The following is a 19194-nucleotide window of genomic DNA, read 5'->3' on the forward strand; positions in this document are numbered from 1 at the left end:
GGACTCCCCCAACATCGGGACCATGTTTCCTGCCTCTAGCGTGTCCAAAAAACCCTTAATAATCTTATATGTTTCACTAAGATCCTGTCTCACCCATCCCGGGAATTAACCTTGTGAACCTACGCTGCACTCCCTCAATGGCAAGAATATTGGGAATATTGTGGCACTGATTGTGGATGATCGGCCCTGATCACATTGAATGGCGGTGCTGGCTCAAAGGGCCGAATGGCCTACTCCTGCACCTATTTTCTCTGTTCCTATGCTACTTAAAAATAAAAGAAACACACTACTAATGACGCATTCAAGTTTTAGCCAGCCAGGGAGTATCATGAGAATGATTTGTTTCAAAGCTAATTAAATTAATTGACTTTTGTCTGGTTACCAGCGAATGTCTGACATTTCCAAAAATATAGCTTGATGACGGCAGTTCCGCATTAATACAGATTTGCAGAAAGCTTTGATGATTCTGAAGGTTATGTTAAATTTGAGGAGCAAAGCAATCATCGGCTCAGTTCCTTCTTAAATTTCATTGCCATTAATCCTGTTTTCTTCAGTTTTTCAAAACAACTTTATTTTCCAATCTACTTTACATCAATTACCAAAGCTATTAAGTACGCAGATGCTAACACTGTTGTAAGATTATTCCAGGTAACAGTTTGACCAAAAATAGGCACAAAAAGCTGGAGTAACTCAGCGGGACAGGCAGCATCTCTGGAGAGAAGGAACAGGTGATGTTTCGCATCGAGACCCTTCTTCAGACCCAGTTAGCACTGGGAAGGCACAATTTAAACTGAAGTAAATCCTCCGTCATTTTTGCCACATCCAACGGGATCCCACCACTCGCCGCATCTTCCCATCTCTTCCCCTTTCGACTTTCCCCAGAGACCGCTCCCTCCGTAACTCCCTGGTCAATTTGTCCCTTCCCACCCAAACCACCCCCTCTCCGGGTACTTTCCCTTGCAACCGCAGGAAATGCTACACTTGTCACTTTACCTCCCCCCCTTGACTCCATCCAAGGACCCAAGCAGTCGTTCCAGGTGTGGCAGAGGTTCACCTGCATCTCCTCCAACTCCATCTATTGCATCCGCTGCTCTAGGGTGTCACTGCTCTACATCGGTGAGACCAAGCGTAGGCTTGGCGATCGCTTCGCCCAACACCTCCGCTCAGTCCGCAATAACCAACCTGATCTCCCGGTGGCTCAGCACTTCAACTCCCCCTCCCATTCCAAATCCGACCTTTCTGTCCTGGGCCTCCTCCATGGCCAGAGTGAGTCCCACCACAAATTGGAGGAGCAGCGCCTCATATTTCGCTTGGGTAGTTTACACCCCAGCGGTATGAACATTGACTTCTCCAATTTCAGGTAGTCCCTGCTTTCTCCCTCCTTCCCCTCCCCTTCCCAGCTCTCCCACAGCCCACAGTCTCCGCCTCTTCCTTTCTTCTCCCCGCCCCCCCACACTCCGACAACAGTCTGAAGAAGGGTCTCGACCCGAAACGTCGCCTATTCCTTCGCTCCATAGATGCTGCCTCACCCGCAGAGTTTCTCCAGCATTTTTGTCTACCTTCGATTTTCCAGCATCTGCAGTTCCCTCTTAAAGGTTTAAACTGATGTTCTTTGATTTAGGGGGATGTTATTAAATGTGCAGTAATAATTCCATGTACAAAGATGCTATAGGAATTCATGGAGAGTGGAAACAGGCCGTTCAGCCCAACTTGCCCACACTGTAAACATGCCCCATCTATCCTAGTCCCACCTACCCGCGTTTGGCTCACAATCCCTCCAAACCTTCAACATGACAGAAGCGATTGTACAGGGATCAGGCGATCGACACAACAGTTATAAAATTATTGGACAGCTTCATTTTTAACGTTAGAACCTAAATTTAAAAAAAAGTAAAAAAAGAAAAAAAAAATAACCATTCTGTTGTTGCAGAAATTCAGTAAAAGGGAACGGTCTTGAGAAACTGATCCGCTTTTTCCGCCAAGACAAGCCTAATATTTTCCAAACGTAGTGTCTCGGACTGATCAGTAATCCACATCTTCACTGTAGGGACTGTTCTCTGTTCCAGAATTTGAGAATTCTTGCTGTTATTAGGCCGTAGTTGAGGAAACGTCTTTGGAATATCGTTAATTTAGAGAAGGCATCTGTCATACCTAAAGTGATCAGTTTTATATCTGGTTCCAATTTAATCCGAATGTCTTTTAAATCTTGTTAATGCCCCTGTCTCAAGTACCACCTCCAATAAAGATAGGCACAAAGTGCTGGAATAACTCAGCGGGTCAGGCAGGATCTCTGGAGATATAAGGCACGGCTCTGCAGAGAGTAGTGCATTTGGCCGAACGCACTATGGGAACTTCACTCGCCCCCCTGCAGGAACTAACCAACAGGAGGTGCAACTCCAGAGCAAATAAAATCATGGGAGACCCCTTCCACCCCTGCAACGGACTGTTCCAGCTGCTACGGTCAGGCAGACGCCTCCGTTGCCATGCGGTGAGAACGGAGAGGTTGAGAAGGAGTTTCTTCCCAGAGGCAATTCAGACTGTAAACGCCTATCTCACCAGGGACTAACTCTACTGAACGTTTTTCCTTCCATTATTTATTATGTAAAAGAATATGTGTGTTATGATTGTGTTTATAATTTGTTTGGTTGTTTTGTTGTTTGTCTTTTGCACAAAAGTCCGCGAGCATTGCCACTTCCATTTCACTGCACATCTCGTATGTGTATGTGACAAATAAACTTGACTTGATTTGGCAGGTGACTTTTGGTTCGGGACCTCACCAGCTGAGTTATGCCCCCGTCCCACTTAGGAAACCTGAACGGGAAACCTCTGGAGACTTTGCGCCCCACCCAAGGTTTCCGTGCGGTTCCCGGAGGTTTTTGTCAGTCTCCCTACCTGCTTCCACTACCTGCAAACCTCCGGCAACCACCTGCAACCTCCGGGAACCGCACGGAAACCTTGGGCGGGGAGCAAAGTCTCCAGAGGTTTCCGTTCAGGTTTCCTCAGTGGGACAGGGGCATTACTCCAGCACTTTTGGTCTATTCATCGAACGGTGGTTTAGGTCACAACTGAAAACCTGAGTGTCGCGTTAGTGAGAGAGAATTAAGGCTGTGGAGAATAGACTGTGTTGCTTCACTGAAAGATGCCAGGTTAGGATTTTATACCCTTGAGCAGCGGTTTAAGTGCTTACAAAAATATCCATGAGATTAAGGAAGCTTTTAAAAGCTTTTTAGCACCACTGAACATTGTCTTGGGATGAGGTTGCCCGCTCAGACTGGGCATACAGGGTAGCAGCATGGTTTAATGATATAATCCTACTAGTGCCCTGAGTTACTCCAGCACTCTGTGAAACGTCACCTATCCATGTTCTCCATGGGGTTTTTTTTTGAGGATGTAACTAGGAAAATGTACAAGGGAGAGCCAGTGGATGTAGTCTACCTGGACTTTCAGAAAGCCTTTGATAAGGTCCCACATCGGAGATTAGTTGGCAAAATTAGGACACATGGTATTGGGGGTAGAGTACTGACATGGATAGAGAAGTGGTTGGCAGACAGGAAACCAAGAGTAGGGATTAACGGGTCCCTTTCAGAATAGCAGGCAGTGACTAGTGGGGTACCGCAAGGCTCGGTGCTGGGACCGCAGCTATATACAATATACATCAATGATTTGGATGAAGGGATTCAAAGTAACATTAGCAAGTTTGCAGATGTCACAAAGCTGGGTGGCAGTGTGAACTGTGAGGAGGATGCTATGAGAATGCAGGGTGACTTGGACAGGTTGGGGGAGTGGGCAGATGCATGGCAGATGAAGTTTAATGTGGATAAATGTGAGGTAAAACAGGAAGGCAGATTACTATCTAAATGGCATCAAGTTGGGAAAAGGGGAAGTACAACGGGATCTGGGGGTCCTTGTTCATGAAAGTAAGCATGCAGGTACAGCAGGCAGTGAAGAAAGTGATTGGCATGTTAGCCTTTATAACGAGAGGAGTCGAATATAGGAGCAAAGTCCTCCTGCAGTTGTACAGAGCCCTAGTGCGACCACACCTGGAGTATTGTGTGCAGTTTTGGTCCCCTAATTTGAGGAAGGACATTCTTGCTATTGAGGGAGTGCAGCGGAGGTTTACAAGGTTAATTCCCGGGATGGCGGGACTGTCATATGCTGAGAGAATGGAGCAGCTGGACTTCTATACTCTGGAGTTTAGAAGGATGAGAGAAGATCTCATTGAAACATATAAGATTGTTAAGGGTTTGGACACGCTAGAGGCAGGAAACATGTTCCCGATGTTGGGGGAGTCCAGAACCAGGGGCCACAGTTTAAGAATAAGGGGTAAGCCATTTAGAACAGAGATGAGGAATCACTTTTTCTCACAGAGAGTTGTGAGACTGTGGAATTCTCTGCCTCAGAGGGCGGTGGAGGCCGGTTCTCTGGATACTTTCAAGAGAGAGCTAGATAGGGCTCTTAAAGATAGCGGAGTCAGGGGATATGGGGAGAAGGCAGGAACGGGTTACTGATTGGGGATGATCAGCCATGATCACATTGAATGGCGGTGCTGGCTCGAAGGGCCAAAAGGCCTACTCCTGCACCTATTGTCTATTGTCCAGAGATGCTGACTGACCCACTGAGTTACTCCAGCACTCTGTGCCTTCTTTTGCCAACCAACATCTGCAGTTCCCTGCTCCTGCATCACCAGTTTAGCTCTTGTCTGTAATGAGCAACCTGTTCTCCGACCTGTTATTTACACCTCAGCTCTTCTCAGTCCATTGGTTGCAGATTTTGTTTCCTGCTTTTCCGAGACTGATGTTGTTTTTCTTTGCTAGGAAACTGGTACGGGATCCTGGAAGGAATCGGTGTCATGGCCGTGATCACCAACGCCTTTGTCATTGCCATCACCTCCGACTACATCCCTCGATTTGTGTACACGTATAAGTACGGACCTTGTGCGAACCAGGGATACTCTGATGATAAGTACTGCAACATCTTGTATTCCTACACACAATTGCACCATTATAGTCTGTCGTTAATCTGAAGAAGGCTCCCGACCCAAAATCTCACCTATCCATGTTCTCCAGAGATGCTGCCTGACCCGCTGAGTTACTCCAGCACTTCGCGATAGTCATACTAGCAGGGAAACAGGCCCCTGTGGCCCAAACCTTGGCTTTTTTTGCAAGTTTAGTTGCAAACTTTGTTTTTAGTTTAGTTTTTAATAGTAAGATTAAACGAGTACTTACCAGTACGAAGTTTGATCTGTATTTTATGAGGAGTTACGGTGAGGGATTAAGTGAAGACCCCAGCTCCAGTGCGCATGCGGCATACTTCGAAGCAGCGGTGTGAAATCACAGAATAGACACAATATTTGAAGTAAGATAGTAAAGATCACGAGACATCAGTTTATTAGCTTGATCTGTATAATGAGGGTGGGAGCGGCGGGCACTTAATCCCTCACCGTAACTCCTCATAAAATACAGATCAAACTTCGTACTGGTAAGTACTCGTTTAATCTTACTATTTTACTTCGGAGTCACGTGAGTGATTCCGTGAAGACTTCAAAGGTCTGTGATTTCAAACCGTGTAACAGTTTTTATTTCACTCACTGCCGAAGTTTATGAGGGAGGAAGTGTTATCGTAATCAACCAGTGGATCTGCTTTCAAAAGAAACAGAAAGGTATTTGTTAACAATAACAACATAAAAGAGCTCCTCTGAGCTTAAATTAATATTGCAGTTTGTAATATTCTCCTGCAATTAAATCAGGTTTATCAACGGTTTATAATAATAAAAAATGTTCTGAACGCGGTTCCCTTGACCATTCTGCTGTATTGAAAATGTGGTCAACCGGGATGTCCATTCGTTCAGCCGCTGATACCAATGCTGCCCTAGTGGAATGGGATTAAATGTATTATTATCTATTCCGGCAGCTTTCAGTACCTGTTTGAGCCACCTTGGAGTGGTTTGGCTCGTACCCCGTTTTGGGTTACTGTGGTTGACCCATAGGCTTTCCTCTCCCTCTAAGATAGTGGGTTGTGTCTATATATAGTAGTAGATGGGTCACCACACTCAACCTGGACTCTGGTGGGTAGGCCCGGAATCCCACCAGTGAATCGGGCGTTCCTGGTCCATATAGCCATATAACGACTACAGCACGGAAAACACAGGCGATCTCGACCCTGCTAGTTCGTGCCGAATCCATATACCTGCGAGTTAGATTTTACCAGACCTAAATATGAACTTGATGCGTCTGGGGTAATCACCATGTATCCAGTCTAGTTTATGGAGTGACCGGACTCTTTGAGCGTGTACGAGAGCCATAAGCATGAGCCTTTTTTAAAACACAGATTAAGCAAGCTGAGGGATCTGGCTGGTGCCATTCTCTGAGGTATGTCAATATCACACCAATATCCCATACATGGGTATATACCTGGGTGTTTGGGGCTTATATTATAGTTGCCCTTCATAAGTTTACCTTCAGTGGATGGGATCCCATGCTTCTGCTGACATGCGGTTTTAGATAAGCAGATAAGGCGCTCCATGCTGTATTTACGGCACTGTAACTCACCTTTTAGTCATGGTGTAGATGTTCCAGGAACTCCAATACGTCAGTGGTTGAATAGTTCGTTGTCCCTGCGTCGTGGCAGTATTTTACCCATGTTAGCTTTTAGTGACTGTTCGCAGGGATGCCGACATGGTGGTAATGGTTCCTTTGGATAATCCCAGTCCCTGGTAAGGTCTATTCAAAACCTGCACCCAGGAGTTTGATGTTTCCCTGGCATGGGTGGCTTATGCCTGATACTGGGTTGAGTCAGCAACCATGGTCCACTAGGGAAATCCATAGGTGACTCGCCCACCGTGTCGTGATGAACTGGGAACCATGGCTGTAGGCCGGTCGGGCACGTTCAATATCTCGGAGACAGATCCCATCTGTATTGCGAAGTGCCCGACTGATGAGGCAGAAGGGAGGAAGGCAAAGCAGAAATTCCCCCTTCCAGCGTATAGGCATCTATCGCTGCTGCCTCTAATCTGGTTCCTAAGTCACATACATGGGTTACTGGTGATTCCGTCTTGTGCAACCAAATTGATATCTGGCTTTCAAACTGCTTAATAAATTTAGCAGATATTTTGGGTTATGACATCTATTCAATGTAATCATAAATTGTACCCCGTGACATGGTGTCTCCCACTGTGTTCTAGCTTCCTAGGACATAGGCAGCTGATAGTTAAAATGTCTTTTGACACACCATTGCCAGATTTGTTTGACCAATTTGTTGCACAATAATGATTATTATGCTCCCCATATGGTTGATATAAGCCACCACCATAGTATTATCAATCCGTAACCACATATGTACGTGCTGCATTTGAAATGCATATGCTTTTTAGCCCAATAGGCGATCACCAATCCCAAGAATTTGATGCCCGGTATATGTAGTAACGATGTTTGTGACTTGGTCCATCTGTTACCTGTGCTGGATATGGAGTTTAGTTGCTCCCCAGCCTAAAGTACTGGCATTGGTTTTTAAAAATAACCAAGTTGGGATTGGTGATGATAATAGGGCTGAAAACTATGCCAAATATATGTCTGCCCACCACCTTAATTGTGATATAGCTTCAGTGGGTACATTCATGATTTGATTATAGTGACCCAAGTGTCTTGGCAAAGTAACAGTCATATGGACGGAATTGTTATTGAAGCCCAGATAATCCTTGGTAGTAACGCTTCAATTCTGGTTTATCTGGGCGTGGGATGAACCTCAGCTTTAGGGAGCTGTTTCGTAGCTAGAACTGCTCCACAGCTAATTCCTTTGTTTCCCCTAATATGAGGATATCATCCAATATGTGCCATGATTATGCTTGTTTTCTTAATATTTTCATGGCCATTTTTAATAGTTTAGGGCGGAGGTTTAGACCATATGAAATGCTATATGCTCCCATGGTTGCCCTAACCGGGATATCCATGATCCAGGTAAATATATTTAGGTATCTATAATGATCCTAGTGTATGGTATAAGATAGTTAGCATCTCCCATATCAATGCTCCCCATAGGTATCCTAGGGAGATCAGATGTCTGGCAGTGACAAAACTCCACCTCCATCTTAAAGTGGATATACTCAACAGATTTATTTAGTGATATTAGATCAATGATGATGCTACATTCATCATCTTTTATAGTTTTGGTGAATATATTCGATACAAATTCCAATCCGTTTAGTAATGTGCCTGTTTAGTTCAGCTTGCCTTCTCACTTCTCTTTTCTTAGAGGGGAGAAACAGCCCTTTGGGCGCATTGCTGAACTGGCAGTAAAATGCCCAATTTGAATTCGTTTTTATCCTCTAATGCTGTTGAGTATATTTTGGTTATTTGTGACAGCATCCCATGCTTAGCCCACTCCCCATGCAGTTTAGTAGAACACCCTTGTTTTAGTGTAAACTGGGAGGAACCAGACTACCTACCTCCATGCTTGTTGTTTTTCATGAAGGCGTAGTTTGCTGGTATGCTGGTGCTGTCGGTGGGGCGGCGCATTTTCCCACGGCTCCGCTCTGGGCCCCGTCTAAAAAGAACTATGGGGGATCTGCAGCGGTCACCAGGCTTTCACCAGTCCTTGTTTGATATTGCTGGTGGATGCCGAGGGGTGCTGCCAGCTGGGTGTTGGATGTGATGTCCTGCTCGTCCCATAGCCTGCTCCCTCTTCCCCGCAGCAGCGGTTTGCATAGCCCCATATATTCGGGGTTGCGGGCAGGTCTATATGCACCATCGTTCAGTCGAGTATCCCAAATATGGGAACATCTTAGGCGTCAGCACCAAAGGCGAGCAAAGGTGGTAACATCTTGACCTTCTGTAGAATTCGCTGCTTGTCTGTGAGTCTACGAGACCCAGCTACCTGCGGATTTGCCTCTGGAAAGGCCTGTTCCTGCAGGGCTTTTGTTGGGAAGATGGTCGCGTGGAGGAGCCATGTAGTGGCCCATGACACCCAGTGGCTCTTCCTGATCCTGCTCCCCTGGCATACTGCTGTTCTCGTCCGCCTGCCCAGCGCTTAGCCAGCCCAGCCCTGGCCTCCTTAGCCCTTAAAAAAGGAGCATAAAGGATGCGCTAAATGGGAGGAGGCAAAGCACTCCACTCCGCTGTTGCATCAATCCCTCGACAAGGGAGATGGCTAGTGCAATAGCACTGGGGTAGGAGTCAGCTCCCTTGGCATTCAGCCAGTGCCCCTTTACACCGGCGGCACAGGGAGCGGCTCGGTGTCGAGTGAGCGGGAGCATGGAAATAGCTCCACCGCTACCGGTGGCTGCCTCCCAGATAAGGACCCTCGTGTGGAGTTGGGCAGGCAGTCCTTCTCCTGGAGGTGAACTTCATGACCTCCTCTGGCTTGGGGAGACAGACATACTCATTTTTGCTGTCTCCAACCTGTTCCAGCTTGGAGGAAGATGGCTCCTGTAGAACCTGTAAATTGGTAAGATTTCCCCTTACCTGTATGTAGAGGCTGCCTGCCGTTTTCCAGGCGGCGTTGTGGCGGTTCCCGGGCGGTGATTCTCCTGGTCAGGAGTCTGCAGGGCTGCCGGTCGGGTTTTTAAAATTTCCCGCCGGTCCACGGCTGTACGGAACAGCTGTTCAGCGGACCGGCATTAGCGCAGCTCCTAGCAGCGGTCCGCAGCGTTAGCGGTCCGGGTGGCACCTTTTCCCCGTCACTGTCGGCCCCACGCTGGAGTCGAAACGGGGCCCGCTCACCATGCCTCACTTTGCTCCCGCTGGAGCAAAAACCACAAGGCCCGATTAAGGTAAGTACTTACCTCTCGTCCTTGGATGCGGGAGCTAGCCCGACTCCCGCTGGCTGCCGCGTTCTGCACGCTGTGCGATAAAGCCGCATGCGCACTGGAGCTGGGGTCTTCACGGAATCACTCACGTGACTCCGAAGTAAAATTCTAGAGTTACAGGCCCTTCAGCCTATCGCATCCGCACCGACCCGCGATCGTCCCGTACGTACACTTGTTCTGCCCTACACACACTAGAGACAATTTACTGAAGCCAATTAACCTGCAAACCTGCGCGTCTTTGGAGTGTTTGAGGAAACTGGAGAAAGCCTACGTGGCCACGGGTTAGAACCATACCGTACAGACAGCATCCGTAGTCACGATGGAACCCCGGGTCTCTGGCGCTGTGAGGCAGCAACTCTACCGCTGCGCCACCGTGCCGACCTTAAACACGTGTGAACATAGAAACATAGAAACATAGAAACATAGAAATTAGGTGCAGGAGTAGGCCATTCGGCCCTTCGAGCCTGCACCGCCATTCAATATGATCATGGCTGATCATCCAACTCAGTATCCCGTACCTGCCTTCTCTCCATACCCCCTGATCCCCTTAGCCACAAGGGCCACATCTAACTCCCTCTTAAATATAGCCAATGAACTGTGTGGCCTCAACTACCCTCTGTGGCAGAGAGTTCCAGAGATTCACCACTCTCTGTGTGAAAAAAGTTCTCCTCATCTCGGTTCTAAAGGATTTCCCCCTTATCCTAAAGCTGTGACCCCTTGTCCTGGACTTCCCCATCATCGGGAACAATCTTCCTGCATCTAGCCTGTCCAACCCCTTAAGAATTTTGTAAGTTTCTATAAGATCCCCTCTCAATCTCCTAAATTCTAGAGAGTATAAACCAAGTCTTTCCAGTCTTTCTTCATAAGACAGTCCTGACATCCCAGGAATCAGTCTGGTGAACCTTCTCTGCACTCCCTCTATGGCAACATGGGAAATTTGCTCAGAATAATGACATTCAGTTTACATGGCAAGCCAAAAAATAGTGATCAATCTGTATCCCGTGTAAACGTGTGTAAGAAAATAATAATAATAAATTTTATTTATGGGCGCCTTTCAAGAGTCCCAAGGACACCTTACAAAAATTTAGCAGGTAGAGGAAAAACATGTAAGGGAAATGAAATAAATAGTAGAGACATGACTAGTACACAAAATAGACAGAATTCAATAAAAAAACACATTATGAGGCAATTAATGCACAGATGAAAAGAGAGGGGGACGTGGGGCTAAGGATAGGCAGAGGTGAAGAGATGGGTCTTGAGGCGGGACTGGAAGATGGTGAGGGACACGGAATTGCGGATCAGTTGGGGGAGGGAGTTCCAGAGCCTGGGAGCTGCCCTGGAGAAGGCTCTGTCCCCAAAACTGTGGAGGTTGGACTTGTGGATGGAGAGGAGACCGGCTGATGTGGATCTGAGGGACCGTGAGGGTTGGTAGGGGGAGAGGAGGTCAGTGAGATATGGGGGGGCCAGATGGTGGAGGGCTTTGTAGGTGAGGACCAGGATTTTGTAGTTGATCCGGTGGGAGATGGGAAGCCAGTGAAGTTGTTTGAGGACTGGAGTGATGTGATGCCAGGATTTGGTGTGGGTGATGAGTCGGGCGGCTGCGTTCTGGACCAGTTGGAGTCGGTTGATGAAAAGAGTTGGTCTTGCATGGGGAATCTCATAATTGCCATAGAGGGAGTACAGAGAAGGTTCACCAGACTGATTCCTGGGATGTCAGGACTTTCATATGAAGAAAGACTGGATAGACTCGGCTTGTACTTGCTAGAATTTAGAAGATTGAGGGAGGATCTTATAGAAACTTACAAAATTCTTAAGGGGTTGGACAGGCTAGATGCAGGAAGATTGTTCCTGATGTTGGGGAAGTCCAGACCAAGGGGTCACAGTTTAAGGATAAAGGGGAAATCCTTTAGGACCGAGATGAGAAAAAAAAATGTTACACAGAGAGTGGTGAATCTCTGGAACTCTCTGCCACAGAGGGCAGTTGAGGCCACAGTTCATTGGCTATATTTAAGAGGGAGTTAGATGTGGCCCTTGTGGCTAAAGGGATCAGGGGGTATGGAGAGAAGGCATGGATGGGATACTGAGTTGGATGATCAGCCATGATCATATTGATGGTGGTGCAGGCTCGAAGGGCTGAATGGCCTAATCCTGCACCTATTGTCTATGTTTCTATGTTTCTATGACACCCTTGTAGATTTGTGAGGTGCTTAACTCCGTAGCCCAGAGGTTAGATAGCAATGAACAAATATCTATTACTACTGGTCTGTTCTATCCTGTATCATTATCATAAGACAAACCTGCTACTGGACTTAAAATGTGGAGTGACGTTCTGTTCTGGAGTAACTCTGCGGGTCAGGCGGCATCTGTGGAGAACATGGATAGGTGACGTTTCTGGTCGGGACCCTTCTTCAGACCGAAGATGCTCTGCGTTTGAATCTTTCACGCAGTGATGTTAGCTTGGCCTATGTTCAAACACATTAGTGAGATTGGACAAATGGAGTACAATCCACGGTGAAGGTGAATCAACAAGATGTATCTAATGGCTGAGCAGAGATATTCATTACACTCGGAGAGAAGGGCTTGGATTAGTTGAACATAAAATAATAATTTACTTGAAACATTTGTCCAGCCACATTTTTAAAGGGATTTGTACATGATTCCTGTTTACCAATCAGCATAAGTAATTGTCAAGCATGTGAAGGGACAACATTGTGAAGGATTTAATCCTTTCAGCATTTAAAACTTGTGATTTAAAACATAATTAGATTAGTTTATTGTCACCTGTACTGGGGTAGAGTGGAAAGAATTTAAGAATAAGGGGTAAGCTGTTTAGAACGGAGACGAGGAAACACTTTTTCACACTGAGAGTGGTGAGTTTGTGGAATTCTCTGCCTCAGAGGGCGGTGGAGGCCGGTTCTCTGGATGCTTTCAAGAGAGAGCTAGATAGGGCTCTTAAAGATAGCGGAGTCAGGGGATATGGAGAGAAGGCAGGAACGTGGTACTGATTGGGGATGATCAGCCGTGATCGCATTAAATGGCGGTGCTGGCTCGAAGGGCCGAATGGCCTACTCCTGCACCTATTGTCTATTGGAAAGCTTATGTTGCATGTTATCGGTGGAAAGACTGTACCTGATTACAAGAGTAACATGATGAGAGCAACTTTGGGCACCGTATCTGGGGAAGGGTGTGCGGGCTCTGGAGAGGAGGTTTACAAGAATGATTCCAGGAATGAGTGGGTTAGCATCTGTTGAGCGTTTGACGGCACTGGGCCTGTACCCGCTGGAGTTTAGAAGGTTGAGGGGGGGACCTCATTGAAATGTACAGAATAATGAAAGGCCTGGATAGGGTGGATGTGGAAAGGATGTTTCCACTGGTGGGAGAGTCTAGGACCAGAGGTCACAGCCTCAGAATTAAAGGGCGCTCTTTTAGAAAGGAGGTGAGGGGGAACTTCTTTAGTCAGAGGGTAGTTCATCTGTGGAACTCATGTGGAGGCCAAGTCAGTGGATATTTTTAAGGCAGAGATAAATTCTTGATTAGTACGTGTGTCAAGGGTTATGGGGAGAAGGCAGGAAAACGGGATTAGGAGGCAGAGATCAGCCGTGATTGAATGGCGGAGTGGACTCGATGGGCCGAATGGCCCTAATGCTACTCCTATAACATGGACGTGATTACAATTGGTCTATTTACAGTGTGTAGATACATGATAAGGGAATAATGTTCTTCTTCACGGAAAAGTGACATTTATTTTTCTTTCAGGTGTTTGACAGGTTATGTCAGTGAAAGCCTGGCTTATTTCAACAAGAGTGAGTTTGGTACTCACGACACTGGCTACTGCAGGTAAGCAGCACCTGTCTTTAGTTCAGTATCAGACAGACAGGCACAAAATGCTGGAGTAGCTCAGCGGGACCGGCAGCGTCTCTGGAGAGAAGCAATGGGTGACGTTTCTGGTCGAGACCCTTCTTCAGACTGAGAGTCAGGGGAGTGGGGGGTGAGGAGAAGGGGGAGGGGGAGGGGGAGAGGTGGAGAAGGGAAAGGGGGAGTGGGGAGAGGGAGAGAGGTGGGAGGGGGAGAGGGAAGAGGCGGAGAGGGGGGGGGAGAGAGGGGGGGGGAGATGAGGAAAGGGGGAGAGGGGGATGGGCAGAGGGGAGAGGTGAGGGGGGAGATGGGGAAGGGGAGAAGGGAGACAGGGAGAGGGAAGGGGGAGGGGGTGGGGGGGGGAGATGATGGGGGAAGGGGGAGGGGGAAGAGTAGGAGAGGGTAGAGGGGGAGAATGGAGAAGGAGACACCGACCGAGATATGGAAGGGTACAAAGAAACTGAAGACAGGCTCAAAAAACTATAGTGAATTGTAAAGTAACTTTGGCCCGCTGAGTTACTCCGTCGTGTTGTGTCCATCTTAACCTGCAACCTGAACGTTAGAATGTGGGGGAAAGCCACGCAGGTCCCAAGGAGAACGTGCAAACTCCACGCACCCAGCCAGTATCAGCGGTCTGGATGAATGAATACGTTTATTGGCCAAGTATTCACATACAAGGAATTTGCCTTGGTGCTCCACCCACAAGTGACAACATGACACACAGTGAAAGTTAGGAATGACACATAAAACATTAAACATTAATAATAAAGCATTATCGATTAAACATGTGGATTAAATTAAATACCGTAGCAAAAGGAGGCTACAGATATTTCGTTATTCAGTCGCTGTCAATCTTAAGAAGCAAGAGGCTCAGTAAGATAGAGTATTGCTGAATCGCTGATTATTGGGGTATAAATATATCTGCTTAAACACTGCCCCTGTGTGTGGGGATAGAATGAACCTATAGTCTGTATATTACATTGTGTAAAGGTTTACGGCCAAACGCGCCTGCTGAAATAAAGATCTGTTTGAAGTGAAACGAAACGTAACACTGCTCCTCGTGGACGGAGCCCGGCTCTCCGGCACCGTGAGGCAGCGGCTCCACCCGCTGCGCCTTACACCGTGTTACGTTGTAACCTCCTGCAGCCACCATTTTGACTCTTGTGGAAGCTGACAGTGTCTTTCTACTTTTTAACCTCAAGGTACAGAGATTACCGGGCTCCTCCGTGGGATCCTAACCGGTACGAGGTCACGCTACAGTTCTGGCACGTCCTGGCTGCGCGATTGGCTTTCATCATCGTGTTTGAGGTCAGTGCCACAATTCACATTTCCGCAACATGGAGCTTGTGCTGAGGAAACAATAGCAGGTTAGTTTAGTTTAGTGTAGTGTAGAGATACGGCGCGGAAACAGGCCCTTCGGCCCACCGAGTCCGTGCCGACCCGCGCTCCCTGTACGCTAACACTATCTTACACACACTGGGGACAATTTACACTTACACCAAGTATACAAACCCAAGCTAATTAACCTACAAACCTGCACGTCTTTGGAGTGTGGGAGGAAACTGAAGATCTCAGAGAAAGCCCGCGTGTGTCACGGGGAGAACGTACAGACACCGTACAGACAGCACCCGTGGTCGGGATCGAACCCGGGTCTCCCGTGTTGCAAGCGCTGTAAGGCAGGAACTCTACCGCTGTGCCACCATGTACAGAGATACAGCACGGAAACAGGCCCTTCGGCCCACCGAGTCCGCACCGACCAGCGATCCCCGCACACTAACACTATCCTACACACACTCGGGACAATTTCACATTTACACCAAACCAATTAACCTACAAACCTGCACGTCTTTGGAGTGTGGGAGGAAACCGAAGATCTCGGAGAAAACCCGCGCATGTCACGGGGAAAAGGTACAAACTCTGTACAGACATCACAGTAACTAAACTAAACTAAGTAGTACTGCATAGCAACAGGCCCTTCGGCCCACAAGGTCTGTGCTGAACCCAATGCCAAAATAAACAAATCCCACCTGTCTGTGTATAATCCATATCCCACCATCCCCTGAATATCCATGTACCTACCTAAAAGCCGCCATCATATCTGCTTTCACCACCACCCATGGCAGCGTATTCCACACATTCACCACCCTCTGTGTAACACCCTGCCTGGCACAACATTGACACTTTCCCCCTCTCACCTAAAGGCAACTTTATCCACATAAACAGTGGTGGGTGCATGGAACGAGCTGTTGAAATGATCAGACTCACACATAGTGATTAGAATCCATAGTCTTTTATTAGCACCTCTGCGGAGGTAACACTAAGTGCTTTCATCTCCATGCATTCAGCAGATCAGCAGTATGAGTGATATAAGGAACATGCACCAAGCATAATCTGTGTGGTGACACACATATATATATATATATATATATATATATATATATATATATATATACAGTACTAACACACAGTAGCTGAGGCATTTAAAAGACATTAGGACAGGTACATGGTTACACAAAAAAGCTGGAGAAACTCAGCTGAAGAAGGGTTTCAGCCCGAAACGTTGCCTATTTCCTTCGCTCCATAGATGCTGCTGCACCCGCTGAGTTTCTCCAGCTTTTTTGTGTAACCTTCGATTCTCCAGCATCTGCAGTTCCCTCTTAAACAAAGGACAGGTACATGGTTTGGAAAAGGTTGAGAGGGATATGGACCAAACAAGGGCAAATACGACTAACTTAGTTAGGGCAACTTGGACAGCATGGAAGAGTTGGGCTGAAGGGCCTGTTTTCACAGTGCTGTAGGGCTCTATGACTCCATCAATGGTTTATTAGTTGGGGCAGGTACTATAACAGCATTTGGACAGGTACATAGACAGGAAATGTTTATCTAATGATGTGCCAGTGGTTGAGGCAGGTACTTATAACATAATTTAACAGACATTTAGACAATAGGTGCAGGAGTAGGACATTCGGCCCTTCGAGCCAGCACCACCATTCAATGTGATCATGGCTGATCATCCCCAATCGGTACCACATTCTTGCCTTCTCCTGACTCATAGCCCCTGACTCCACTATCTTTAAGAGCCCTATCTAGCTCTCTCTTGAAAGTATCCAGAGAACCGGCCTCCACCGGCCTGAGGCAGAGAATTCCACAGACTCACAACTCTCTGTTTGAAAAAGTGTTTCCTCTTCTCTGTTCTAAATGGCTTACCCCTTATTCTTAAACTGTGTGAGCCCCTGGTTCTGGACTCCCCCAACATGGGGAACATGTTTCCTGCATCTAGCGTGTCCAAACCCTTAATAATCTTATATGTTTCAATAAGATCCCCTCTCATCCTTCTAAACTCCAGAGTATACAAGCCCAGCCGCTCCATTCTCCCAGCATATGACAGTCCCACCAAGAGGGCTAGATAGATCAGGAAAAGTTAAGACAGGGAGTTAGATGTGGCCCTTGTGGCTAAAGGGATCAGGGGGTATGGAGAGAAGGCAGGTACAGGATACTGAGTTAGAAACATAGAAAATAGATGCAGGAGTAGGCCATTCGGCCCTTCAATATGATCATGGCTGATCATCCAACTCAGTATCCCATCCCTGCCTTCTCTCCATACCCCCTGATCCATTTAGCCACAAGGGCCACATCTAACTCCCTCTTGAATATAGCCAATGAACTGGCCTCAACTACCCTCTGTGGCAGATTCACCACTCTCTGTGTAAAAAATGATTTTCTCATCTCAGTCCTAAAAGACTTCCCTCTTATCCTTAATTGGATAAAGTTGGATGATCAGCCATGACCATATTGAATGGCGGTGCTGGCTCTAAGGGCCGAATGGCCTCTACTCCTGCACCTATTTTCTACGTTTCTATATTGGCCAAACGTGGGCAGGTTGGAGTAGTGCAGATGGGGGTTACGTTTGGCCGACGTGGGCAAGTTTGGGGCCGCAGGGCCTGTGTTTCCACGCCGTGCCACTTCTGTGGCCCCATTTCATCCTTTTCCTTCCATTTCAGCATTTTGTGTTTGGCTTCAAGGCCTTCATCGCCTACCTGATCCCCGACATGCCCAAGGACCTGTGTGACCGGATGCGTCGGGAGAAGTACCTGGTGCAGGAGATGATGTACGAGGCGGAACTGGAACACCTGCAGAAGGAGAGGAAGCGGAGCGGCAGCCGATACCATGAATGGCCTTAACATGACGAATGCAAACTGACCACATCATTGCCATGGGACTGTACTGCTATGGAGCCGTCAGCTAAGCTGCACAAGTTCTTGCAAGTTTTTTTAAATGTCTTATATATATATAATATATATATATATATCTATCTATATATATCTATATATGTATATAAAAATATACGTAAACTTTTATAAAGACCTCAAATGCATGTTATCAAAAGATCAAAGCGTTGAGTGCTAAATGATTTTGGATTTTAAGTCTGCAAGATTGGTCGTTCAGGAAACCACGTGACAATTTCGGTGTTTGATTTTATTTTCGAGAATTGCCACAAGGAGATGAATGCAATTTCGCTGGTCAGGTTTGGTTGGCCCATTTTTACCAAAGAGCAAGATGTCTATTTTCTAGGCTGGACCCGTTTGTTTAAGGTGGAGATTGACAGATTCTACGCAGTTTCGAGCGCCTCACGTTGCTTTGCCGAGCCTGTCCTGCATCGTGGCACAGAGGCGCAGTGGTCAGACATCTCCCCCCCCCACCCCCGCCCCGGTTCGATCCTGACCTCAGGCACTGCCTGCGTGGAGTTTGCATGTTCTCCCCAGTGTGATCTCAGAGCCGATCCCTGGCAAGATACTGACGTTTGCTCCTCGTTTGCCCTATACACCAACGCAATCTGTGAACGAGACAAATAGTAAACTATTAAATCAAGAACTCCGTGCCAAGTATCAGGGAAATGCCGTTCCAAGAATACTTGATTCTCTGTGCAGAGTGATATGGAACAGTGGCGCAGCCGGTACAGCCACTGCCTCACGATGCCAGAGACCCGGGTTCGATCCCGACTCTGGGCGCTGCCGGTGTGGAGTTTGCACCTTTTCCCTGGGACTGCGTGGGTTTCCTCCGGGTGCAGCGGTTTCCTCCCACGTCCCAAAGACGTGTGGGTTTGTAGTTCATTTGGCCCATCTGCCAATCGGGGAGTGGGGTGGTCACGGTGATCGATGGTTGGCGTGGACTCGGTCGGCCAAAGGCCGTGTCTCAGAAACTAAAAAGCCAAGAGGAGATAAATGAGCGGAGGCACAAAGTAGTTAGCGGGCCCTGCGCTGAATGTCCACAAACGTACTCAGCTGATCAAAAATCCTAAATCACGGCCAGAATTTTAGCTATTTTATTCAAAAGTTAAAACGGCAAAAGCTAACGTGACCTATCGGTTATCAGAGTAAGTTTACAAATTATTTTTCCCTCAGACCTTTGATTTGGCTTCTCTATTTTTGTTTTCCGCTGTGCCTTTGATTTTAGTGGGGACTGTAATAGCTGTCCACTTGTTTAATGAATGGCAAAATGGCCAAACAGTGTTACAAAGATGAGTAAATCTCCGCACAGTC

The 19194-nt window shown here is 47.2% G+C and overlaps 1 protein-coding gene across 1 annotated transcript; it reads left to right on the plus strand.

The window, feature by feature from the left end:
* Positions 1–3995: 3995 nt before the first annotated feature.
* On the plus strand, positions 3996–18593 carry LOC129715135 (anoctamin-3-like). Its single transcript, XM_055665003.1, has 4 exons — positions 3996–4962; positions 13556–13636; positions 14857–14962; positions 17656–18593. The coding sequence occupies exons 1-4, from the start codon at positions 4850–4852 to the stop codon at positions 17833–17835; spliced, it is 480 nt and encodes a 159-aa protein (XP_055520978.1). The 5' UTR covers positions 3996–4849; the 3' UTR covers positions 17836–18593.
* The last annotated feature ends 601 nt before the right edge of the window (positions 18594–19194 follow it).

This window comes from Leucoraja erinacea, unplaced genomic scaffold (genome assembly GCF_028641065.1).
Source record: "Leucoraja erinacea ecotype New England unplaced genomic scaffold, Leri_hhj_1 Leri_1030S, whole genome shotgun sequence".
Classification (NCBI taxonomy): domain Eukaryota; kingdom Metazoa; phylum Chordata; class Chondrichthyes; order Rajiformes; family Rajidae; genus Leucoraja; species Leucoraja erinaceus.

Excerpts from the sequence above, each read along its gene's own strand:
- LOC129715135 (XM_055665003.1), top strand. The coding sequence starts at position 4,850 with ATGGCCGTGATCACCAACGCCTTTGTCATTGCCATCACCTCCGACTAC. Across the intron at positions 4,963-13,555 it reads CAGGGATACTCTGATGATAA|GTGTTTGACAGGTTATGTCA; the intron begins GTACTGCAACAT and ends TTTTTCTTTCAG. Across the intron at positions 14,963-17,655 it reads CTTTCATCATCGTGTTTGAG|CATTTTGTGTTTGGCTTCAA; the intron begins GTCAGTGCCACA and ends CTTCCATTTCAG.